This window comes from Nomascus leucogenys, chromosome 20, assembly GCF_006542625.1.
Source record: "Nomascus leucogenys isolate Asia chromosome 20, Asia_NLE_v1, whole genome shotgun sequence".
Classification (NCBI taxonomy): Eukaryota; Metazoa; Chordata; class Mammalia; order Primates; family Hylobatidae; genus Nomascus; species Nomascus leucogenys.
The window spans coordinates 82,041,283-82,066,926 of NC_044400.1; the positions used below are offsets into that span (position 1 = coordinate 82,041,283).

Genomic DNA, 25,644 nt, shown 5'->3' on the forward strand with positions numbered 1-25,644 from the left:
CTCTGGACCTGAAGCAATCCTCTGACTTCAGTCTCCCACAGTGTTGGGATCACAGGCATGAGCCATCATAGCCACTGCACTGTTCCAATATTGCTAAGCTCAAGGCCAGTGCTTATTGAGCTACTAAGAGGAAAAGAAAAGCAGTGTGGCAGTAAGAATATAGTTTAAATGTAGGGTGTGTGACTTAACCCTTGCCTGGCAAGGTCCTATTCATAATTTGGTATCTTATTGCCACTGGTGTCCCCTTGGCTGCAAGGGGGTCCATTCAGTTGTTGGGGGCTTAGGATTTTATTTTAATTTTTTTTGAGACAGAGTTCCGCTCTTGTTGCCCAGGGTTGGAGTGCAGTGGCGCGATCTTAGCCCACCGCCTCCCGGGTTCAAACGATTCTCCTGCTTCAGCCTCTCGAGTAGCTGGGATTACAAGCATGCGTCACCACGCCAGGCTAATTTTGTATTTTTAGTAGAGACAGGGTTTCTTCATGTTGGTCAGGCGGGCCTCTAACTCCCGACCTCAGATGATCCTCCCGCCTCGGCCTCCCAAAGTGTTGGGATTACAGGCGTGAGCCACCGCGCCCTGCCAGGATTGTAGTTTACAGTTTTTGAGGGTTATGGGATGCCCAGGGCCTGGGGAGGAAGGGGACAGGATGTGTCCGTCCTAGTCTGAGGATGACCTTTTCGAGTTCAAAAGGGGGCGGTGGACGCACCAAGGCACAGTCCTGAGGGCAGCAGGTGCAAAAGTCGGGCCCTCCCGGAGGTGTAAGGCCTTAGAGGGCTCCCAAGCATCCCTGGGGCTCAGCCTCCTGGACCTGACCCCACTGCCCACTCTTTTGGCTGTTTCCACTCTCCCCTGCATCCCTCACTTTGTCCCCAACAGGAAGCTGTGGGAACCTGTTCCCAGGTGTAGTGCACCCGTTGGGGTTCTATTTGGCTGGATCCGCGGGGCCGTCAGCTGCAACTGACGGCGGGGAAGCCGGACGGGATGGTGCGGATCTACAGGACCTCGCCTCCAGGTGGGGCCTCCCTGCTGAGCCAGGGATTCTTCAGGATACTTCAAGCCCAGGCAACTCCAGGCAGAGGATGGGAGCGTCATGCACCGGCGACACAGTGGAGGACGTCACGGACGGGCAGGGAGGCGGCGGCAAGCGAGACTAGCGGCTCAGTCGGTGGCCGGTGTGCGGCCAACGGCCAGGGCAGTGGGACTGGAAAGACTCAGTGTAGTTGTCAACTATCGCTACCTAAAAGGTTACTCCAAAACTTTAAGCGGCTCAAAACAATAGACGGCGCGTACGGGGCCTGCAGCGGCCACGGGACAGTGGGAAGCAGTCAGTACCCGCCACAGGCCGCGCCTTCCGGGTTCCGGGTTCCCGCCAGGGAGAAGACACGCCCCCACCTGGGCAGGGGCCAAGCAGAGCCGCGCCCCACCCAGGCCGGGACCAATGGGAGATGCGCTACGACCCAGGCTGAGAAACGTGCCGCTTGCCCTTCCCCCCGGCCCTGCGCCGCGTGGCGCGCGGCCGAATCTCCCGCCAAAGCTGCCCCCGCCCGCCAAGGCGCGACCTATCAGCGTCGCAGGGGCCCGCGGCGTCCCGGTCGCCTCAATCCCGCGGGTGGGGGGCAACCTTTTCCTTAGGCCTCTCCTCAGCCCACGGCGTCCATCCGGCTCCCGAGCCGAGCGCCGGGCTGTCGGGCTTCGCGGCTGCCTGCGGTCCTGAGGCCTCGCCCTAGCCCCAGTCGGCTCGCGAGGCGCGCGCAGCTGAGTGGACCCCTGCGGCGTGGCCCGATGGTCTCGCCCGACCCGGAGCGCGCGGGAGGCCGAGGGGGCGGGGCCCGGCGCCCACATAAAGGCGGTTGGGGGCAGGGCGCGTAGAGCTTGTGAGCGTCGGCGCGGGGACGCAGGTCTCTGCCTCAGGCCCGGCCCTTCCCTGCTCTGCGCTCCCTGCCCACGTCGCCGCCGCCTCAGCCCCGGCCCTGCGCTGCGCGCCCGGCCCGTGCCGCCATGGCCTGCCGCCCGCGAAGCCCGCCGAGGCATCAGAGCCGCTGCGACGGTGACGCCAGGTGAGGCCGGGCTGCGCGGCTGGCGAGGGAGCGCGTGCCCCGTGGGGCGGGGGTTGTGCGGGGCCGGGGTGTTGCGGGGCGGGGGTTGTACGGCGGTCCCGGACCTCCCGAGCCCAGCCGACCGCGTCCCTCCCCGCAGCCCGCCGTCCCCCGCGCGATGGAGCCTGGGACGGAAGCGCAGAGCCGACGGCAGGCGCTGGAGGCCCGAAGACGCCGAGGAGGCAGAGCACCGCGGCGCCGAGCGCAGACCCGAGAGGTGGGCGCGGGACCCGGGCGTCGGGGCGCGGTGGGGCCCTTGACGAGGCCGCGGGCTCCAGGGACCTCGTCGCGCTCTCGCGGTGCCGGGATCGGTCGGGTCGGCACCCTGCGTCCTTTTACCTTTGTCTCCGCGCGGCGCCTGGACTGGGGCGGCCGCAGCAGGCCTGGGAGGCGCTGGAACACTCCGGAAGCCTCTTGCCAGGATGGGAGTCAGCTGAACCGGTGTCAGCCCGAGTTAGCCAGTTCGAGTCTGTGTTGTGCTCCCGGGAGAGGTCGGGGTCTCTGACGAGCTTCTCGTGGACACATGGAAGTCAGGGGACACCCGAGTCCCGAGGAGAAGTGAATTTACAGGGCTTACCTGCTTGGCCATTTTCTAGGTTAGGCAGTGTGCAGGGAGGGTCAAGATGCGAGCGAAAGGAGGGCTCGATAGGGGTGGGACAGCCGATGAGGATCTGGAGGAAATAAGCAGGGGTGCCAGTGGTCATAGTGGTGGGCTCTTCGGGGCTATGGTTAGAGAAAACTTCTCGAGGGGCTTTGGTGGCCCGTTCTGCATTGGGGGCTTGTTGCTCCTACGTGCCCTGAAAGGCATGGTGACTTGGCCGAGATGGAGCAGTGAAGGTGGGGGGCAATGGGTGGTTCAGGATGGACTTGTGAAGGCAGGACCTGTGAGACTTGCTGATGGGTTGGGGATGGGAGGCGTGAAAGGAAAAAAAAACTCGGACCCAAGTTCACTATGCCGAAAGGAAAAAATAATATGCTGAAGGCGGAATCATGCAAGAAACTACCTTTGCGTTTCTTCTTTTTTTTTTTTTTTTTTTAAGACAGGGTCTCATTCTGTCTCACAGGCTGGAGTGCAGTGACGCGATCTCGGCTCACTGCAACCTCCGCCTCTCGGGTTCAAGTGATTCTCCTGCCTCAGCCTCCCCAGCAGCTAGGATGACAGGCACATGCCACCGCACTCGGCTAATTTTTTGTATTTTTAGTAGAGACAGGGTTTCATCATGTTGACCAGATTGGTCTCGAACTCCTGACCTCAAGTGATCCACCCACCTCGGCCACCCAAAGTGCTGGGATTACAGGCATGAGCCACTGCGCCCGGCCACCTTCGTGTTTCTTTTTGTTTCTAAGCAAATAGCTACAGATAAAAGATTATCTCCACGGGTGAACTCTGTTCACCTTAAGTGGCGACTTACCGAGCACACTAGGAATACATAATTGACTATTCCTTTTCTCTTGGGACATGTAGATCCTTTCTCCTTCAACCTACTGTTCTCTTTTAAATATCGAAGCCCTGACAATCATCTCTGGAGAAAGGCACAGACCACAGACTCTTTCTGTAATTTCGTGTTTTTCTAGGTATGTCCTTAACATCAGCTAAATTCCTAAAGTAATTGAGACCTGTCTGAGACACTTTTTGGTTTACAGAGGAAGGAGACGTCAAGAATGACTCAACCCTTCAGGTCTGAACGATGTTGATTGGGGCCATTTGCTAAGATAGAGAAGATGGGCTGGAGCAGCGGGGCATGGGAAGTTGTGAGGCTTGAGAAGCTGCTTAGAGAAGCAAAGGAGATGTCAAGAAAGGGAATGGAGTGTAGGAGTCTACATGGGAGGCATCTTCAGGCACAGTGAGTTGCCAGGACATACAGATGAGATTTAGAGACTTGGGTCTAGGGAGCCGGGCGCAGTGGCTCCTGCCTGTAATCCCAGCACTTTGGGAGGCCAAGGCGGGCCAATCACCTGAGGTTAGGAGTTTGAGACCAGCCTGACTAATATGGAGAAACTCCATTGTTGGGGACCAGCCTCGACACTACCTGTAGGGTACTCGAAGTCCGGTGGTGACAAAGGAATGAGAAGAGACAGGTTGAGTTCATAAAGGAGCCGGGCGCGGTGGCTCACCCTTGTAATCCCAGCACTTTGGGAGGCCGAGGCGGGCGGATCACGAGGTCAGGAGATCGAGACCACGGTGAAACCCCGTCTCTACTAAAAATACAAAAAATTAGCCGGGCGTGGTGGCGGGCGCCTGTAGTCCCAGCTACTCAGAGAGGCTGAGGCAGGAGAATGGCGTGAACCCGGGAGGCGGAGCTTGCAGTGAGCCGAGATCGCGCCACTGCACTCCAGCCTGGGCGACAGAGCGAGACTCCGTCTCAAAAAAAAAAAAAAAAAAAAGTTCATAAAGGTGGGAGCCAGGGGACCAGTTGGAAAATGGAGGCTGCAAAAGGCCCAGAGTTCTGGTCTCCACACTATTTATTGAGTACAATCACTTTAAGAAGTAGGCCGGGCACGGTGGTCACACCTGTAATCCCAGCGCTTTGGGAGGCCAAGGTGGGTGGATCATGAGGTCAGGAGATGGAGACCATCCTGGCTAACACGGTGAAAACCCATCTCTACTAAAAATACAAAAAATTAGCCGGGCGTGGTGGCAGGCGCCTGTAGTCCCAGCTACTCAGGAGGCTGAGGCAGGAGAATGGTGTGAACCCAGGAGGTGGAGCTTGCAGTGAGCCGAAATCGCCCCACTGCACTCCAGCCTGGGCAATAGAGCGAGACTCCGTCTCAAAAAAAAAAAAAAAAAAAAAAGAAGTAGATGTTCAGGGTGAAACCGTGAAAGGGAGGCAGTGCGTCATAGGTGTAATCTATAGCGGTTTGAATGAATCTCCTTTGTGCTCAAACAGCATATCTTTAACTTATTGGAGAGTAGCTAGTGGGAGCAGGCTTAACTAGGATCCTGCACATCTGTCCACATTCTAGTGCTTTAAAGGAGTGTCTTTCTCCTTGAACACAGTGTTTACAGATAAGAGCAGGTCTCGCTCTGAGCATGAGAACATGATAACAATTAGGAGGCTTTCCTCCTCAGAGGCCTCTTGTGGCTTTTCACAACTTACTGTGCCATATTTTTATGGCCAGCTTATACAGGCACCCGATAAGCCTTTTTCCCAACAACCCATCTCTACTAAAAATACAAAATTAGTCGGGCATGGTGGCGCATGCCCGTAATTCCAGCTACTCGGGAGGTTGAGGCAGGAGAATCCCTTGAACCCAGGAGGTGGAGGTTGCGGTGAGCCGAGATCACGCCATTGCCCTCCAGCCTGGGCTATGAGAGTGAAACTCCGTCTCAAAAAAAAAAAGAAAAAAAAAAAAAAGACCTGGGTCTAGGGGTGGGTACAGAAGAGGCCCTAGGTCCAAATATGAAGGGAAGGTAATCAAACCTTATTGAGATCAAGCTCTGAACCCTCCCGTGGTCTCATTTAGCTGAAGATAAAAATATTAAATCCTTACAGTGCTTTAGAAGTCACGGGAGTTTTTGGTAACATTCCTCCAACTGTAGGAATGTTTCTGTCCTAGGGCCTTTGCACTGGTGTTTGCACATTGTGGATAATGCCTGGAGGCACCTGACAAATAGAGCCAGCTCGTTGATGGATAAGATCTAGAAGTACTCTTTGGAAGGTTGTTAGCTTAGTGTGTAAAATTAGGCTTTGTTGTCCCAAGATAGGGTAGATTGTGAATATAACCTACTTAATCTAAGACATGGATTTAAAGGTACCAAAATACGGTATGTAGTATATGGTCATTCACATACACAGGCTTTAAATTATTCTTTTTTTTTTTTTTTTTTTTTTTTTAGTAGAGATGGGGTTTCACCGTGGTCTCGATCTCCTGACCTCGTGATCCGCCCGCCTTGGCCTCCCAAAGTGCTGGGATTACAAGCGTGAGCCACCGCGCCCGGCCTAAATTATTCTTGTAGTTCAGGAATTTGTTATGCTGGGAGACCCAGACTTGAACCTCTTGATACACTAGTGAGGATGCTTGTATCCAATCCTGGACAAGCCTCTGTTGAGTCAATTTAATTTTCAGTTAATTACCTAATTTGATTTCATAACTTTCTACCATTTTTAGAATCTGGAAATTTACTTTTAGAAATCCAATTTAAGTCTATCCGAGTTGTGGGACTGTAAGGGAAGAAATGATAATTACATAAGAGGATTATTCATTTGTTACTGCAATTGCATTTTCAAAGCACAGCATTTGGTTTACAGCTAAAATAGGTTGCTTATTTGTTGTATTTAGAGTTAGTATCTAGTTTATTTTTTTGTGACGTAGTCTCACTGTCAGCCAGGCTGGAGTGCAGTGGCATGATCTCACCTCACTGTAACCTCTGCCTTCCAAGTTCAGGCAGTTCTGCTTCAGCCTCCAAGTAGCTGGGACTACAGGCATGCGCCACCAGCCTGGCTAATTTTTTTTTTTTTTTTTTCCTTTTTGAGATAGAGTCTTGCTGTGTTGCCCAGGCTGGAGTGCAATGGCGCGATCTCAGCTCACTGCAACCTCTGCCTCCCGGGTTCAAGCAATTCTCCTGCCTCAGCCTCCTGAGTAGCTGAGATTACAGGTGCGCACCACCACGCCTGGCTAATTTTTGTATTTTTAGTAGAGACTAGGTTTCACCATGTTTGTCAGGCTAGTCTGGAACTCCTGACTTAGTGATCAGCTCACCTTAGCCTCCCAAAGTGCTGGGATTACAGGCGTGAGCCACTACACCTAGCCTAATTTTTGTATTTTTAGTAGAGGCAGGGTTTCATCATGTTGGCCAGGCTGGTCTCAAACTCCTGACCTTGTGATCCGCCCGCCTCAGCCTTCTAAAGTGTTGGGATCACAGGCATGAGCCTGTGCACCTGGCCCAGTATCTAGTTTTAATATCAGTAGTGATCAACAGAAAAACGGGGTAGAAAAATAATGTGAGTTTATGTCTGATGTATAAATAAGATACATCAATTTGAACTGCCAGAATTTGGGACACGAAGCCTTAAGCTTTCGGATTTCCTGATTATTATTTTTTAAATTTTATATATTATTTTTTTAGACAGAATCTCGTTCTATTGCCCAGGCTGGAGTGCAACCTCCACCTCCCAGGTTCAAGTGATTCTCCTGCCTTAGCCTCCCGAGTAGCTGGGATTACAGGCACCCGTGACCACACCCAGCTGATTTTTGTATTTTTAGTAGGGATGGGGTTTCACCATGTTAGTCAGGCTGGTCTTGAACTCCTGACCTCAGGTGATCCACCTGCCTCGGCCTCCCAAAGTGCTGGGATTACAGGCATGAGCCACCACACCTGGACTATTATTTATTCATTTATTTTTTGAGACAGGGTCTCTCCCCCAGGCTGGAGTGCAGTGCACGATCTCGGTTCATTGCAACTCCACCTGGCGGATCACTGCAACTTCCACCTCCTGGGTCCAAGGGATTCTCCTGCCTCAGCCTCCCTAGTAGCTGGGATTACAGACACGCGCTACCACGCCTAGCTAAGTTTTTGTATTTTGGTAGAGACGGGGTTTCACCATGTTGCCCTGGCTGGTCTGGAACTCCTGAGCCCAGGCAGTCCGCTGGCCTCGGCCTCTGGAGGTGCTTGGATTACAGGAGTGAGCCACTGCCCAGCCAATTTCCCGATACTGACTGAAGACTACCTTGAACTTGAGATGGAACTGAGCTCCTGGATGTGGTTTAACTCAAGCATAGCGGGTACTTTGCCAGTAGACGGAGTCCTGACACAGCAAGGACTCTGACATATACTTCTCCATACACATTGTAATCATAGTGTACCTAACATTCTGAATTATTAATTACATGCACCTGAAAGGTAAATGGATATGCTAGCTATTCTGTATTATTATTTCATTTATTAATTTTTTGAGACGGAGTCTCTTGCTGAGGCTGGAGGAGCAGTGGTGCAATTTTGGCTCACTGCAACCTCCGTCTCTGGGGTTCAAGCACTTCTCCTGCCTCAGCCTGCCTAGTAGCTGGGGACTACTGGTGCACACCACTGCACCTGGCTAATTCTTGTATTTTTATTAGAGATGGGGTTTCACCATGTTAGCCAGGCTGGTCTCGAACTCCTTACCTTGGGTCATCCACCCGCCTCGGCCTCCCCAAAGTGCTGGGATTACAAGTATGAGCCACTGTCCTCTGCCACCATATATATTTTTTTGAGATACAGTCTTGCCCTGTTGCCCAGACTGGAGTGCAGTGCCAGGATCATGGCTCATACAGCCTTGACCTCCTGGGCTAGAGTGATCCTCCTGCCTGGGCCTCCTATGCAGCTGGGACTACAGGCATGCCCCACCATGCTTGGGTATTTATTTTGGAGATGAAGTTCCAACCTTTTTATTAAAATCAACTTCTCACAATGTATAAATACTGCATATTAGCACACATGAAAAAGACAACTTCTAAGGCACCCAGAAATATGTTCATACATGTTACAGGACCACTCACAGAGTGGACAATTTGCTCTAGACAGTCAGCATTGGATAAATCAGAAGATTATTATCCCTCAGTATTGTGCCCAGTCTCAGTAAATATTTACAACATGGTGAGAAGGTGTCAGCTGTACCTGCTTTATAATTCTACTAAGTACTCAGACTTACAGAAAATTCAGAACTAAAGACTCTCCCATGATAATCTGGCAAAATAAAACAAGTAGTCTAAAGTCTTAGTGATTTTGGCGTGTGCTACATCCATGATCAAATCCAGACACTCCTGGGGTGGGCTGGGTAAGTTTTTGGTAGCCTGCTTCATTATCAGAAGTTGGTCCCAAGGCTTGGGACTATACAGCGGAAACACCCACCTGAGATAGCCTCAATTAGAGACTTATCTTGCAGAGCCTTCTCAGTATGACAACGAATCCCTCTGTATGGCCAGCCAGGGGAAGCATGAGGTTGGTAGAAGTGAGTAGTTGCTCTGCACCATCAAGCATGCACACATCTGTCTAGATGTGCCCACAATCTGTGAGACTTGGGCTTTGTTAGAATAATGGAATTCTTTGGTCGTCGGTTTTATGAAAGGCAATATTGTTGCAATCCTGTCAACACTGACATTGGCAATGACTTCAAGCTGGGACTAATGGCATAGGGACAAATTAAATACAGGATGGGAAACTCTACACTCTCTGAACTTCTTAGAGAGTCAACTTCATGAGCTCCAGCATCAGGCTGGATGTTGGATCAATGAGATAAGGTTAACTCATAGAAATGCCAGAACTGAAGCTGAAAACTAGATACGGGTTTTTCTGACTGCCACACACACTGCAAAAATTTGAAGCAAATCTCTCATTTTAATGACTTTATAAACACATACCAGAGATGAACCAAATATCTTGATTTTAGCCATATGATAGCCCTGGACTACTGAAGTGTGGACACCCAAAAGGAATCATAATTTAGTTTGAAGTCTAAAATCTAGTTGGTTTTATTAGACTCCCAAACACAGTGGGCACACTGCCAGGGAGCTCCGTGACTAGTAAGACAGCCCTGGATAGTAAGACAGCCCTGGATAGACAGATTCAGCTGATAGGTTATGTTCTACATCTAGTTTGCTTTTGTCCTGCTAAACTCCAGTTTAGTATGGTTTGATACACATAGTTCACTGATACAATGCTTTTATTTTTTTGGGTGGGGGATAGAGATGAGGTCTCACTATCTTGCCCATGCTGGTCTTGAACTCCTCCTGGGTTCAAGTGATCCTCCTACCTCAGTTTCCAAAGTGCTGGTATTACAGGCGTGAGCCACTGTGTCCCACCAGCCTTTGAATATTTCTTGACATACAGTTTGAAAGAAAGTATGTGTCATGGTTCAGTAGCATTTTCGTTTTATTGCAGCTTTACCACTCCTGAAGGCCCTAAACCCCGTTCCAGATGCTCTGACTGGGCAAGTGCAGTTGAAGAAGATGAAATGAGGACCAGAGTTAACAAAGAAATGGCAAGGTACACATTTTGGACCACCTTGAAGTGTTAATCTGTGGCGTTTTCAGTAACACATTAAATTTGATATATGTCTTAGAACAGTGGTTCTCAAAGTTCTGGGCTCCAGACCAAAGGCATCAACATTTCCTGGGAACTTGTTAGAAAACCTGGGCCTGCGAATGGGGTCGGGCCTGGCTATCCTGTGAAAAGCCCTCCAGGCGGGTTCACTCTTTCAAGCTTCAAGACCACTGTCCTCTTGGTGGTAATCCTTCCGAGAGTGGAAGTAGGTGCACAGTGGTGTTACTGCTGGATTGCAGGCTGGAGGACTATCAGAACTTACTTTTTTTTTTTTTTTTTTTTTGAGACAGAGCGTCACTCTGTCTCTGTTGCCCAGGCTGGAGTACAGTGGCAAGATCTCGGCTCACTGCAACCTCCGCCTCCCGGGTTCAAGCGATTCTCCTGCCTCAGCCTCCTGAGTAGCTGAGATTACAGGCACAGGCCACCACGCCTGGCTAATTTTTGTATTTTTTGTAGAGACGGGGTTTCACTGTTTTGGGTCAGGCTGGTCTCAAATGCCTGACCAGGCTGGTCTCGAATTCCTGATCCGCCCACCTCGGCCTCCCAAAGTGCTGGGATTACAGGCATGAGCCACTGTGCCCGGCCTATCAGGAACTTACTACAGTCATTTGTTACCACTGACCTTCTGTATGCGGTGCTCACACAACCCAGCACAGTAGATGGAGTGCTGTCTCCAGATGAAGGAATACATTGACACTTGGCTTAGGCAACAAACCCAGCTCAGAGATGCCATCATACAAGGAAAGGTCTCAAACTTGGATTCTGTGAACCTCTTGCAGTTGTACACAAGATTGTTGTGTGTATCCAAGTTCTTGCAAACTAAGCTACTTCCTCTTTGTTGACTCATTACCATTACTGATTGCATCCTTAACCACTGTTTAATCTCCCTTGATTATCAGTGTGTTGATCCTTTCTCTTTTGATGAGTTGTCTAACTCAAACCCAGTTGCAAGGACTGGGTTTATTCAAACCCAGTTAAAATGTGGCTCATAATTGGTTGAAGTATTTCACAAGATAATTTTAGCCAACAAGTGGCTGATAAATCAAACAGGGTCTTGAGAAAAATGTGTCTTGCGTGTCAGCCACGGAAGCATACCTAGACTACCTGTTTTCATTTTGGTAGCCAGTGATGGTATTTATAGCAGCCTCCTTTGAAAAGGGATAGGAATACGTGAGAATTGGTTATTGAGCATTTGGGGGAGTTATTTGTCATTTCTTCTGGTATCAAAATGTGTGGGTGGATGTGTGCCTTGGTAGAAGAAAGGAACTAGGAGTTCACAGATGTGAGTACCAATGTTTTTAGTGAATTATTGTATTTATATAGGTCTTGACTTTCTCAACTATAAAATTAGAATGTTTGACTTGACCTATATAGTTTGTGTTGCATTCACAAATCTTAGGACAGTTCTTGCATACCTATAGCCTACTTGCTCTCTCAAGTCACCCCTTGCCAGGGGTTATGTGCAGCTCTTATTCACGTGTATTCCACCTGTCCAGATTGTCCTGTGAGTAGATCCCATTTGTTCTTCAGATATCTCATGGGTCTGTACCTGAAAATTGTCCTGTTTTGGAAAACAGCACTGTTTGGACTGCTGTGTTGATTATACCCTTTGTGATGGAAAGCTACGGCTTTTATTTACTTATTTATTTTTTTGAGACGGAGTCTTGCTCTGTTTCCCAGGCTGGAGTGTAATGATGAAATCTCAGCTCACTGCAACTTCTGCTTCCCAGGTTCAAGTGATTCTCTGCCTCTGCCTCCCGAGTAGCTGGGATTATAGCCGTGTGCCACCATGCCCGGCTAATTTTTGCATTTTTAGTAGAGGCTGAGTTTCACCATATTGGCCAGGCTGGTCTTGAACTCCTGACCTCAGGTGATTCGCCCGCCTCGGCTTCCCAAAGCGTTGGGATTATAGGCGTGATCCACCTTGCCTGGCCAAAGCTGCGGCTTTTAGTGCAACCTGTGTAATTTAAACTCCTGGCCCTTTAGTGAGCCATTACTGGCAGGCCAGCTTACTTCCCGACAGTAAGAGGGGTATGAAATGTCAGCTTACTATGCTTCAAGGAGACTAACAGACTACAAACTAGCAGTATAAGAGTATGAAAATGGATTTTCTGCATGGCACGGTGGCTCACACCTGTAATCGCAGTACTTTGGGAGGCCAAGGCGGGCAGATCACCTGAGATCAGGAGTTCGAGACCAGCCTGACCAACATGGAGAAACCCCATCTCTACTAAAAATACGAAATTAGCCGGGTGTGGTGGCGCATGCCTGTAATCCCAGCTACTTGGGAGGCTGAGGCAGGAGAATCACTTGGACCCGGGAGGCGGAGGTTGCACTGAGCCAAGATCTCACCATTGGACTCCAGTCTGGGCAACAAGAGGGAACTCTATCTCAAAAAAAAAAAAAAAAAAAAAAAAATGAAAATGGGTTTTCATCATACCTGAAAACCAGTCTTTCTCATCTGTGATACTAGAGAGAATGAGGCCCTGCAGCAAATGATTTGCAGGACTAATCTCTGAATCGTACAAAGATGGTGTTATATAGCCAGTGCTACTCTAGATGCACAGGAGATAAATTACTTCATTACCTTCTGGCGTCCAAACTGCACTGAACAACTCAGCAAACTTGGGTGGATTTTAGATTTTGAGAGGAGGCACAGTGATACATGACATGATTTAGATACCTGCATGACAGGCCAGGCGTGGTGGCTCACTCCTGATCTCAGTACTTTTGAGAGGCTGAGGCAGGAGGATCGCTTGAGCTCAGGAGTTGAAGAGCAGCTTGGGCAACATAGACCTCCATCTCTCCAGATGGGTATGGCGGCCCCTTGCCTGGAGTCCTAGCTGCTTGGGAGGTTGAGGTGGGATGATTGCTTCAGCCCAGGAGTATGAGGCTGTGGTAAGCCATGATCGTGCTACTGTACTCTAGCCTGGGTGACAGAGTGAGACCTCATCTCAAAAAAAAAGATACCCACATGAACTTGGAGCTCAAGGTAGCTCGTGGTTTCAATGTCAGATTGCGCTAGACTCCTTTTGGAGATGTCATACTTTTTTTTTTTTTTTTTTTGGCAAAACTGTGTTCTGGTAATGAATGCAATAGAAAGCAGATGCCGCAGGAAGTTCATGAGGAACAAGACAAAAGGGGGCACGTTTGGTCTCCCAAGATTGGAGAAGGTATGCAGTGCCCAGTAGGCATACGAGTCCCATTAGTAAGTTTGGTGTTTTTAAAATAAAAATTTATTTCAATTTATGTTTTGTTTTTCTTTTTTTAAGGCTGCCAAGTTTTGAGGGATGGAAATTTTTTTTTTTTTTTTTTTGAGACGGAGTCTCACTCTGTCGCCCAGGCTGGAGTGCAGTGGCGCAATCTCGGCTCACTGCAAGCTCCGCCTCCCGGGTTCACGCCATTCTCCTGCCTCAGCCTCCTGCGTAGCTGGGACAACAGGCGCCCGCCACCACGCCCGGCTAATTTTTTTTGTCATCTCCTGACCTCGTGATCCGCCCACCTCGGCCTCCCAAAGTGCTGGGATTACAAGCGTGAGCCACCATGCCCGGCCTGGGGGGATGTAAATTTTTGTTGTGTGGATCTCACTACTTAAACTGAACCTGACAAGGATTTCTTTTGGCCCACAGAGCTTCTGGATTGCATAGGATGCTGTGCCTGAGGGTATCAGGGTGGAGCTTCCTCAGACCTGGCTGCTTTATTTTTATACCTTTTTTAAAAACAGCAATATTTATTTTGCCCTCAGATATAAAAGGAAACTCCTCATCAATGACTTTGGAAGAGAGAGAAAATCATCATCAGGAAGGTAAAGGCTGTGTAAATGTTTCTTTTCTAATTTGATAGACCTGTAATTTGTTAAAAAAAAAAATTGTGACAGAAATGCTGACTGTCGCGGTAGCATTTGTTAATACCTTTTTCACTAATTTGAAATACTGTATCTGTTGTGTACTAAATTCCTATACGTGCAGTCTCTGGACTGTTTAGGATTCATATGGTTGGAAGTCTGGAGTGAATCCTCCATTATTGTGTTTTGACATTTTCTTGGCTTACCTTACATACATGGTGATCTTAATTGCAGGGCTTATTCGGTTAGTCTGTTGTTTTTTCAGTTCTGATTCAAAGGAGTCTATGTCTACTGTGCCGGCTGACTTTGAGACAGATGAAAGTGTCCTAATGAGGAGACAGAAGCAGATCAACTATGGGAAGAACACAATTGCCTACGATCGTTATATTAAAGAAGTCCCAAGGTAGTCTTGTTTCAGTGGCATGTCTTGAACAAGCCATGTGGCATTGCATTTCTAAAGAGTTGCTTAGATTGGGTAGTACAAATGATGCTGGGGATAGTTCACACCTGCTAAGAGCTATTTAATAGAGACTTACTGGGGCTTATGATGTAAATAAAGAATGGATTGGCAACTGAAAAACTAAAGACATGAAGATTTCAAAAATCATTTTCATAATTTTGAATGTTAGATAACATTTTATTTCTTGGGAGTCAGCAGTCATATAGATGTAAGCTTATTAAAATACATGATGGGGAAAAAATGAAGTTCAAGTTAAATATTGTAAAATTCTAATTGGAGAAAAAAAAATTGGCATTGCCCTATTGCCTTTAAGCAGCATGTTCTTGCCTATCCTGCTCCCTCAAACACACAGACACAGAAGGATATAAAGAAAGCTTTAGTTTTTTCTTGAACTTTTTGGCAGGATTGGGGTTGAAATTTACTTTTCTGGGCCAGGTGCAATGGCTCATGCTTTTAATTCCAGCACTTTGGGAGGCCGAGAGGACTGCTTGAGGCCAGGAGACTAGCCTGGGCAATATAAGGAGACCTCATCTCTACAAAAAATTTAAAAATTATTCAGGTGTGGTGGTTTGCACCTGTAGTCCTAGCTACTTGGGAGACAGGTGGGAGAATTGCTTCAGCCCAGGAATTCAAGGTTACAGTGAACCATTAATCACACCACTGCACTCCAGCCTGGGCTGCAGAGTGTGAGACTTTGTCTCTTAAAAAAAAAAATTTACTTTTGGCTGAGTGCAGTGGCTCATGCCTGTAATCCCAGCACTTTGGGAGGCCGAGGAGCGCGGATCACGAGGTCAGGAGATCGAGACCATCCTGGCTAACATGTGAAACCCCGTCTCTACTAAAAATACAAGAAATTCGCTGGGCGTGGTGGCACACACTTGTAGTCCCAGCTACTCGGGAGGCTGAGGCAGGAGAATCGCTTGAACCCGGGAGGAGGAAGTCGCAGTGAGCCGAGATTCCACCGCTGCACTCCAGCCTGGATCACAGAGCAAGACTCCATCTCAAAAATATATATATATATATATATTTTTTTTTTGGAACATAGCCGGCAAAGGAATAGTAAGATTCAATGTGATGGTGCTTTTTTTTTTCCCTCCTGACTGAGTCTTGCTGTTACCTAGGCTGAAGTGCAATGGCATATCATGTCTCACTGTGTATTTATTTTTTTGAGACAGAATCTTGCTCTGTTGCCCAGGCTGGAGTGCAGTGGCGCAAGTTCAACTCACTGCAACCTCCACCTCCCAGGTTCAAGCGATTCTCCTGCCTCAGCCTCCACAGGTGCCCACCACCACACCTGGCTAATTTTCGTATTTGCAGTAGAGACGGGGTTTCACCATATTGGCCAGGCTGGTCTCGCACTGCTGACCTTGTGATCCGTCTGTCTCCGCCTCCCACAGTGCTGGGATTACAGGGGTGAGCCACCGTGCCCAACCATCATGGCTCACTGTAGTCTTGAACTCCTGGCCTCAAGCAATCCTCCTACCTGAACCTCCTGAGTAGCTGGGACTAGCAGTGCATGCCACCACACCTGGCTAAATTTTTAAATTTTTGTAGAGATGGGAGTCTCCCTATGTCGCCCAGGCTGGTCTTGAACTCCTGGCCTCAAGTAGTCCTCCCAAAGTACCGTGATTACAAGCGTGAGCCACTGTGCCCAGTGGATAGTGATTTTTTTGAGACCGAGTTTCACTCTGGTCCAGGCTGGAGTGCAATGGCACAATCTTGGCTCACTGCAACCTCCACCTCCCAGATTCAAGCGATTCTCCTGCCTCAGCCTCCCGAGTAGCTGGGATTACAGGCATGCGCCACCATGCCTGGGCTAATTTTTTTGTATTTTTAGTACAGATGGCGTTTTTTCATGTTGGTCGGGCTGGTCTCGAACTCCTGACTTAGGTGATCCACCCGCCTTGGCCTCCCAAAGTGCTGGGATTACAGGCGTGAGCCACCGCACCCGGCCCGGATAGTGTTTTTTTTGTTTTGTTTTGTTTTTTTAACATATTTGTTCATTTTGTAGGATCTCAGTTGATTATTTATTTACTTATTTATTTATTTTTGAGATGGAGTCTCACTCTGTCGCCAGGCTGGAGTGCAGTGGCGTGATCTCGGCTCACTGCAACCTCCGCCTCCTGGGTTCAAGTGATTCTCCTGCCTCAGCCTCTCGAGTAGCTGGGATTACAGGTGTCTACCACCACGCTTGGTTAATTTTTTATATTTTTAGTGGAGCTGGGGTTTCACCATGTTGGCCAGGCTGGTCTTAAACTTCTGATTTCACGTGATCTGCCTGCCTCAGCCTCCCAAAGTGCTGGGATTACAGCGTGAACCACTGTGCCCAACTTTTTTTTTTTTTTTTTTTAAGGTGGAGTCTTGCTCTGTTGACCAGGCTGGAGTTGCAGTGGCATGATCTAGGCTCATTGCAACCGCCTCCCAGGTTCAAGTGATTCTTCTGCCTCAGCCGCTGGAGTAGCTGGGATTCCAGGCATGAGCCACCATGCTTATTTTTGGTATTTTTAGTAGAGATGAGGGTTCATCATGTTGGCCGGCCTGATCTCAGATTCTTGAGTTCAAGTTATTTGCCGCGCCCAGCGGCGTTTTTTTTGTTTGTTTGTTTTTTTTTGAGATGAAGTCTCGCTCTGTTGCCCAGGCTGGAGTGCAGTGGCACGATCTTGGCTCACTACAAACTCTGCCTGCTGAGTTCAGGTGATCCTCCTACCTCAGCCCCCCAATAGCTAGGATTACAGGTACAGGCCACCACGCCCGGCTAATTTTTGCATTTTTAGTAGAGACAGGGTTTCACCATGTTGGCCAAGCTGGTCTCGAACTGCTGACCTCAGATGATCCACCCACAGCCTCCCAAAATGCTAGGATTATAGGTGTGAGCCACCGCTCCCAGCGCCCCTAGCTGTTTTTTGTTTTTGTTTTTGTTTTTGTTTTTTTAAATAGAGACGAGGTCTCACTGTGTTGCCCAGGCCATTTTCGAATTCCTGAGCTTAAGTGATCTTGGCATGACCTTCCCAAAATGCTAGCATTACAGGTATGAGCCACCATGCCTGGTGATCTATAATATTTAAAATAATACTAATCTCATAGTTTGATTAATCTTCAAGCTAATGTGGAAATGTGAGTGGCATGTGGGCATGTGCTAGAATAATCTTTCTCCTGTAGACACCTTCGACAACCTGGCATTCATCCCAAGACCCCTAATAAATTTAAGAAGTATAGTCGACGTTCATGGGACCAGCAAATCAAGCTCTGGAAGGTGGCTCTGCATTTTTGGGATCCTCCAGCTGAAGAAGGATGTGATTTGCAAGAAATGTATGTCTTTATTGCATTCTTGTTCTGTGAGTCTCTGATTGGTCCAGTGACTGGAGCAGCTGTGCACCACTGGGACAGGAGGGTCTGGTGCCAAGTCCCCCAGCAGCTGTTGGGGAGCAGAGCAGCTGCTGCAGCCTGGTGCTGAGTTCTTCTGTACTGGGTGGGAGGCAGCTGGAAGGAAGAGTTTGCTTCCTGGATTGAATTTATTTTTTCAAGCAAAGTCATTCTGGGAAGGTAGAGAGAATGATCTTGTACCTCCCTCCCTCTATGTGGGGTTTCTTCTCAGCTCTCCTCTGGTCCTGAGCCTCTCGCTTCCTCAGACACATTCTTTAAACAAACAATTGAGTTTCTCCTCTGTGCTGGGAAATTTATTAGAGACTGGCATGTTTGAAACGATTGTAAGTGGCTTTACCAGTTCGTCCTGACAGATGTTATTCGGGTTTTTTCCCCCAGTGTGACACCATTGTCCCATTCTCTGAGTAGAAACTTGGAAAAATTAGTGATAATGCATAGTATGTTCATTACAGTGCCTGTTTCTCCCCCTCAAAAATTGGGCTTATGAGTGCTTCTGTTTCCAAGGATGCTTGTGTGGTGAGCCCAGCAGATCTTTTTGCTGCTTCTCATTGCCATCAGCTTTCTCTTTGCTGGATTGATTGGGCTGAGATTAAGTCTGTCAAATAGTCACTGAAAGCTGACCCCTCAGGGAGCCTAGGGCACACTGTCAGTGTTGTGGCTGTACCATATGGATGGGGTTTGCAGCACCCCGTCTTCTGGCTTTGTTAAGTTAGTGCCTGACGCACCTGTTGGATTTTGTTTAACAGACACCCTGTAGACCTTGAATCTGCAGAAAGCAGCTCTGAGCCCCAGACCAGCTCTCAGGATGACTTTGTAAGTACTTTCTTTGGATAAGTCTTTCAGCTTGGTGGTTGCAGGTGAATTGTTAGCAACACATGCTGCCTTATAAACTGAAGTTTGGACCAGGCACGGTGGCTCACGCCTGTAATCCCAGCACTTTGGGAGGCCGAGGCAGGCGGATCACCTGAGGTCAGGAATTCAAGACTAGCCTGGCCAACATGATGAAACCCTGTTTCTGCAAAAATACAAATAATAGCCAGGCATGATGGTGGGTGCCTGTAGTCCGTGCTAATCAGGAGGCTGAGGTGGGAGAATAGCTTGAACCCAGGAGGTGGAGGTTGCAGTGGGCCAAGATGGCGCCATTGCACTCCAGCCTGGGCAACAGAGCAAGACTCTGTCTCAAAAAAACAAAAACAAAAAAAACCGTCTGCTGAGTGTGGTAGCTCACGCCTGTGATCCCAGCATTTTGGGAGGCTGAGGCAGGCAGATCACCTGAAGTCGGGTTCAAGACCAGCCTGCCCAACATAGTGAAACCCAGTCTCTACTAAAAATACAAAAACTAGCTGGGTGTGGTCATGCAGGCATGTGTCCCAGCTACTCGGGAAGCTGCGGCAGGAGAATCACTTGAACCCGGGAGGTGGAGGTGGCAGTGAGCCGAGATTGCACCACTGCCCTCCACCCTGGGTGACAGAGTGAGACTCTGTCTCAAGAGAAAAGAAAACCGTTTTTAAATGTATCAGTTTAAATACTGTCTCCTGTCCTGAGACAGCCGCTATTTGTGGTTTTGTCTAGGCTTTTAGAATTCTTTCCATGCTTATAAACTATGTACATGGCTAGGCGCAGTGACTAGTGACTCCTTCCTATAATCCCAGCATAACGGGAGGCCAACCAAGGCAGGAGGATTGCTTGAGCCCAGGATTTCGAGACCAGCCTGGCCAACATACACTCCGTCTCTACAAAATAAAAATAAAATGTGTGGACATCTAAACTTCAGTGTCTCGTAAATGGTACATGTGGTTTCTCTTTGCAGTGTCATTATTAAAATCTGTCTCAGTTGCACATGAAGTGTACACCTTGCTGTGCATTATGTCACAATTTACCACATAAGCTGTGGGGTGTAGGAAGTGGCCCCTGTTTGCAGGGTGAGATGAATGTCAACTGACCCATGCTTCTGTTTTCCAGGATGTGTACTCTGGCACACCCACGAAGGTTAGACACATGGACAGTCAAGTGGAGGATGAGTTTGATTTGGAAGCTTGTTTAACTGAACCCTTGAGAGACTTCTCAGCCATGAGCTAACTGCCACCTGGCGGCCAAGAAGAGAAACAGCTCCTCCCCGACTAGGTGGAAGGCTGGCCAGGCACCAAGCATGTGTGTGCACTTGTACCTGGTGGTTTCTCTGTTAGTAGTCCATTATCTCATGATGAATTATTTTTGCCTTACTTTCTTAAGAAACATTAATTTTATGTATAGTGAGTATATTTTGCATGTTTTAAATTGTAAATGGAGCTAAATCCAAGAAAGTACTTGAAGCAATCTTCCAGCGAGCTTAGTTGCGTAATCCCTGTTGTCCTCCAGGGTAAGCTGACAGGTCTACTTAACTGGTTTTCCACGGGCATCTTCAGTTGCTGCTTGTCAGATGGAGTGTTTTGGATTTAACCATGTAATCCATGGGACCAATTGAGAGTCAGCTACTTTTATAGGCATCAAAGTATTCTCAGACACCTTTAATATCTTTATGGAAACTTAATTTTTGGCCTTTTATCAATATGTCATAACAGCACTCTGATGTCAGACATTGTTAAATTGAGCTATTAAACGAATAGGTTTTATGTAAGTTATATGGTCTTAATTTGGTACTTGTAAATAGCACTAGTTAGACTCTTTAGAATACTCCAAGAGTTGGGCAGCAGAGTGAAGCGATTTAGAAAGAACATTTTAAAACAATCAGTTAATTTACCATGTAAAATTGCTGTAAATGATAATGTGTACAGATTTTCTGTTCAAATATTCAATTGTAAACTTCTTGTTAAGACTGTTATGTTTCTATTGCTTTTGTATGAGATATTGCAAAAATAAAAAGAAAAGAACCCTCTTTAACTGATTGGTGGTGTTGCCAGGTGGGCCAGCTGCCATGAGAGCTGACATGTTTGGAGGGTCAGAGTTGTGTCTGCCTTTCTTGTGTCTGAAGCAAGTGGCACTCAGCGAGTGGCGCTGGGTAAAGGGCCTTCTTTATTTTTTTAATTTTATTTTTTGAGAGAGTTTCGCTCTTGTTGTCTAGGCTGGAGTGCAATGGTGAGATCTTGGCCCACTGCAACCTCTGCCTCCCGGGTTCAAGCGATTCTCCTGCCTCAGCCTCCCAAGTAGCTGAAATTACAGGCATGTGCCACCACGCCCAGCTAATTTTGTATTTTTAGTAGAGACAGGATTTCTCCATGTTGGTCAGGCTGGTCTCGATCTCTCCACCTCAGGTGATCTGCCCTCCTCGGCCTCCCAAGGTGCTAGGATTACAGGTGTGAGCCACCATGCCCAGCTGTTAGAACCTTTCTTTCCCTCAATAAGGCTTCTTGCTCCTCTGCAGGAGCCCAAGATGGTGCTATTCTGAAAAGCCCCACGGATGTGGCTTCTAATGAACTGAATGAACCCTATTAAGAGTCACAGAATTACATGGATGGAAGCTGCTGCCAGGTTGGACTGAAAGGGCCAGGCAATACAAGAGGCCTTGAACCCTCAGGTTCCTACCACCGGGAAGCAGGAAGATAAAACTCTCCAGTTGCAAACACAGGCTGCCTTTCGTGAAAAAGAAGGATAATTCAGAGATGGAGCCAGGAGCCTGGAGGACTGAGGCTGGCCTAGTCAGGGGACTGCCAGGTGATGTGTGCCCAGCGGGATTTCAGACTTGCTGTGGGCCAGGGACTCCTGGGAGCATCTGCAGCAGGTGTCCTAGGTCTGTCCCCGCTGTTCATTGAGGGGGGGTGTGGGGGGTGTGCGTGTGTGTGGTGGGGGCCGGGGACAGTCTTTACATGGAAAGGGGCTCAACACAGCTGTCAGGTGCCTCCTCCACAAGGGAGTGGATTCAGATGAGATTCTGGGCTTTTGAAACTAGAATGCTTCGTTTCAAATCTAACAAAACACGTATGGGACCTGTATGCTGAAAACTGCACAACACTGATGAAACAAAGATCTAGTAAGTGGAGAAATGTAACATGCTCACGGATTGGAAGACTCAAAGATGTCAATTCCTGGGCCGGGCACAGTGGCTCATGCCTGTAATCCCAGCACTTTGGGAGGCTGAGGTGGGCGGATCACCTGAGGTGGGGAGTTTGAGACCAGCCTGACCAACACGGAGAAACCTCATCTCTACTAAAAATACAAAACTAGCCAGGTGTGGTGGCGTATACCTGTAATCCCAGCTACTTGGGAGGCTGAGACAGGAGAATCGCTTGAACCTGGGAGGCGGAGGTTGTGGTGAGCCGAGATTGCGCCATTGCACTCCAGCCTGAGCAACAAGAGTAAAACTCCATCTCAAAAAAGAAAAAAAAAAAGTCAATTTTTGCCAGGTGCAGCAGCTCACACTAATCCCAGCACTTTGGGAGGCCAAGGTAGGTAGATCACTTGAGGTCAGGAGTTCGAGACCAGCCTGGCCAAGATGATGAAACCCTGTCTCTACTAAAAATACAAAAAATTAGCTGAGCATGGTGGTGTGCGCCTATAGTCCCAGCTACTCAGGAAGCTGAGGCAGGAGAATCACTTGAACCTGGGAGGCGGAGGTTGCAGTGAGCCGAGATTGCACCAGTACACTCAAGTATGGGTGACAAAGCGAGACTCCGTCTAAAAAAAAAAAAAAAAAAGTCAATTCTTCCTAAATGGATGTATGTAGTTATAATGGAATTCCTATCAAAATCTCAGCAATATTTTTTGTAGATGATGATTCTAAAATTTATGTGAATGTAAAGGAACTAGAATAGTGGAAACAGTTTTGAAAAAGAACAAGGTGAATAGAATGAGCTTATCTTTTTCAAGGGTTATATAACATCAGGACTGGTGTTGGTGGAGGGATAGACAGATCAATGGAGGAGGACACAGAACCCAGAAATAGACCCACAAAAGTCTGGCAAACTGACTTTTGCAAAGGTGCAAAAGAAATTCAGTGGAGAGGCCGGGCATGGTGGCTCACGCCTGTAATCCCAGCACTTTGGGAGGCTGACGCAGGCAGATCACGGGGTCAGGAGATCGAGACCATCCTGGCTAACAGTGAAACCCTGTCTCTACTAAAAATACAACAAACTAGCTGGGCATGGTAGCGGGTGCCTGTAGTCCCAGCTACCCGGGAGGCTGAGGCAGGAAAATGGCGTGAACCCAGGAGGCGGAGCTTGCAGTGAGCTGAGGTCGCGCCAGTGCACTCCAGCCTGGGCGACGAGCTTGACTCTGTCTCAAAAAAAAAAAAAAGAAAAAGAAAAATTCAGTGGAGAAGGATGGTATTTTCAACAAATGTGCTAGAGTGGCTGGAGCAAAATCCAAGAGCAAAAATGCAAGCCTCAACCTAAGTCTCACACCTTACAGAAAAATTAACTCAAAATGGATCACAGGCTTAAATGTGAAGTGTAAAGTATAAAACTTGCAGAAAATTGTTGGGATCTAGGGCTAGGCAGAGTTTATAGACTGGACACCAAAATCACAATCCATAACAGGAAAAATGGACAAATTCGACTTCATCAAAATTAAAAACTTGTGACTAGGCATGGTGGCTCATGCCTGTAATCCCAGCACTTTGGGAGGCTGAGGTAGGAGGACAGCTTGAGGCCATGAGTTTGAGATCAGCCCTGGCAACATGGCAAGACCCCATCTCTACAAAAAAAAAAATAAAAAATTAGCTGGGCCAGGTGCGGTGGCTCACGCCTATAATCCCAGCACTTTGGGAGGCCAGGGTGGGCAGATCACCTGAGGTTGGGAGTTTGAGACCAGTCTGACCAACGTGGAGAAACCCCGTCTCTACTGAAAATACAAAATTAGCTGGGCGTGGTAGTGCATGCTCGTAATCCCAGCTACTGGGGAGGCTGAAGCAGGGGAATTGCTTGAACCCGGGAGGTGGAGGTTGCAGTGAGCCAAGATCGTGCCATTGCACTCCAGCCTGGACAACAAGACCAAAATTCCATCTAAAAAAATAAAAATAAAATTAGCCTGGTTGGGCACAGTGGCTTGTGCCTGTAATCCTAGGACTTTGGGAGGCTGAGGCGGGCGGATCACCTGAGGTCAGGAGTTTGATACCAGCCTGACCAACATGGAGAAACCCCATCTGTATGCAAAATTAGCTGGGTGTGGTGGTGCATGCTTGTAATCCTAGCTACTTGGGAGGCTGAGGCAGGAGAATCGCTTGAACCTGGGAGGCGGAGGTTGCGGTGAGCCGAGATGGCGCCATTCTACTCCAGCCTGGGCAACAAGAGAAAAGTCCGTCTCAAAAATAAATAAATAAATAAATAAATAAATAAATATTAGCTGGGCATGTTGGCACAGACCTGTAGTCCCAGCTACTGCGGAGGCTGAGGTGGGAGGATCCCTTGAACTCAGGAGTTTGAGACTGCAGTGAACTGTGATCACACCAGTGCAACCCATTCTGGGTGACAGAGACCCTGTCTCAAAAAAAAATAAAAAAATAAATAAAAAATAAAAACTTTTGTTCTGCCAAATACCGTTAAAAGAATGAAAAGGTCCGGACGTGGTGACTCACACCTGTAATCCCAGCACTTTGGGAGGCCGAGGCAGGTGGATCATGAGGTCAGGAGATCGAGACCATCCTGGCTAACACAGTGAAACTCCGTCTCTACTAAAAATACAAAAAAATTAGCCGGGCGTTGGCCGGGCGCGGTGGCTCACGCTTGTAATCCCAGCACTTTGGGAGGCCGAGGCGGGCGGATCACGAGGTCAGGAGATCGAGACCACGGTGAAACCTCGTCTCTACTAAAAATAAAAAAAATTAGCCGGGCGTGGTGGCGGGCGCCTGTAGTCCCAGCTACTCGGAGAGGCTGAGGCAAGAGAATGGCGTGAACCCAGGAGGCAGAGCTTGCAGTGAGCCGAGATCGTGCCACTGCACTCCAGCCTGGCTGACAGAGCAAGACTTCGTCTCCAAAAAAAAAAAAAAAAAAAAAAAAGAATGAAAAGACAAATTACAGATTAGGGCAGAATATGTGTAAGCCACAGGTACCCAACCCCTGGGCTGGAGACTGGTACCAGTCTGTGGCCTGTTAGGAACTGGGCCACCCAGCAGGAGGTGAGAGAGCATTACCGCCTGAGCTCTGCCTCCTGTCAGATCAGCAGCAGCATTAGATTCTCACAGAAGCATGAGCCCTACTGTGAACTGCGCATGTGAGGGATCTGGTCCTTACGAGAATCAAACTAATGTTTGATGATCTGAGGTGGAACAGTTTCATCCTGAATCCATCCCCACTCTGTCCGTGGGAAAACTGTCCCTCGTGAAACTGGTCTCTGGTGCCAAAAAGGTTGTGGACCACTGGTGTAAACCACATATCCAACAGAGGACTTGTATCTTTATGAGAATAATTTTTTTTTTTTTTGGAGACAGGGTCTCACTGACTACAGGCATGTGCCACTGCACCCAGCTATCTAATAATTTTTTTTTTTGAGATGGAGTCTCGCTCTGTCCCCCAGGCTGGAGTGCAGTGGCACAATCTCCGCTCACTGCAAGCTCCGCCTTCTGGGTTCATGCCATTCTCCTGCCTTAGCCTCCCGAGTAGCTGGGACTACAGGCGCCCACCACCACGCCCGGCTAATTTTCTATATATTTTTTAGTAGAGACGGGGTTCCTACTAAAAGAAACCAGGACGTTAGCCAGGATGGTCTCGATCTCCTGACCTCATGATCTGCCTGCTTCAGCCTCCCAAAGTGCTGGGATTACAGGCATGAGCCACTGCGCCCGGCCCCTATCTTATAATTTTAAAGTGTACAGTTCAGTGGCATTATGTACACTCACATTGTTGTATAACCATTATCACTATCTCCAATGCTTTTTTTTTTTTTTTTGAGACGGAGTCTCACTCTGTCGCC

The 25,644-nt window shown here is 48.3% G+C and overlaps 2 protein-coding genes across 3 annotated transcripts in view; one reads left to right on the forward strand and one right to left on the reverse strand.

The window, feature by feature from the left end:
* TACC3 (transforming acidic coiled-coil containing protein 3) overlaps positions 1–2,481 on the reverse strand; it is a 30,712-nt gene extending 28,231 nt beyond the window's left edge. Inside the window, exon 1 of the mRNA XM_030800925.1 lies at positions 2,434–2,481. The gene's annotated coding sequence lies outside the window, so the exon portion shown is untranslated. The remainder of the gene's footprint in view (positions 1–2,433) is intronic.
* SLBP (stem-loop binding protein) lies at positions 1,500–20,679 on the forward strand. Of its 2 annotated transcripts, XM_003278989.3 has the most exons (8): positions 1,885–2,055; positions 2,195–2,311; positions 9,953–10,057; positions 13,860–13,919; positions 14,224–14,361; positions 17,578–17,727; positions 18,549–18,615; positions 19,765–20,679. In XM_003278989.3, exons 1-8 carry the CDS (start codon positions 1,997–1,999, stop codon positions 19,879–19,881), a joined length of 813 nt encoding a protein of 270 aa, XP_003279037.1. In that variant the 5' UTR covers positions 1,885–1,996; the 3' UTR covers positions 19,882–20,679. The 2 variants fall into 2 exon arrangements, with proteins under 2 accessions (XP_003279038.1, XP_003279037.1); XM_003278990.4 differs by lacking the exon at positions 9,953–10,057 and having other exon boundaries at positions 1,500–2,055.
* The last annotated feature ends 4,965 nt before the right edge of the window (positions 20,680–25,644 follow it).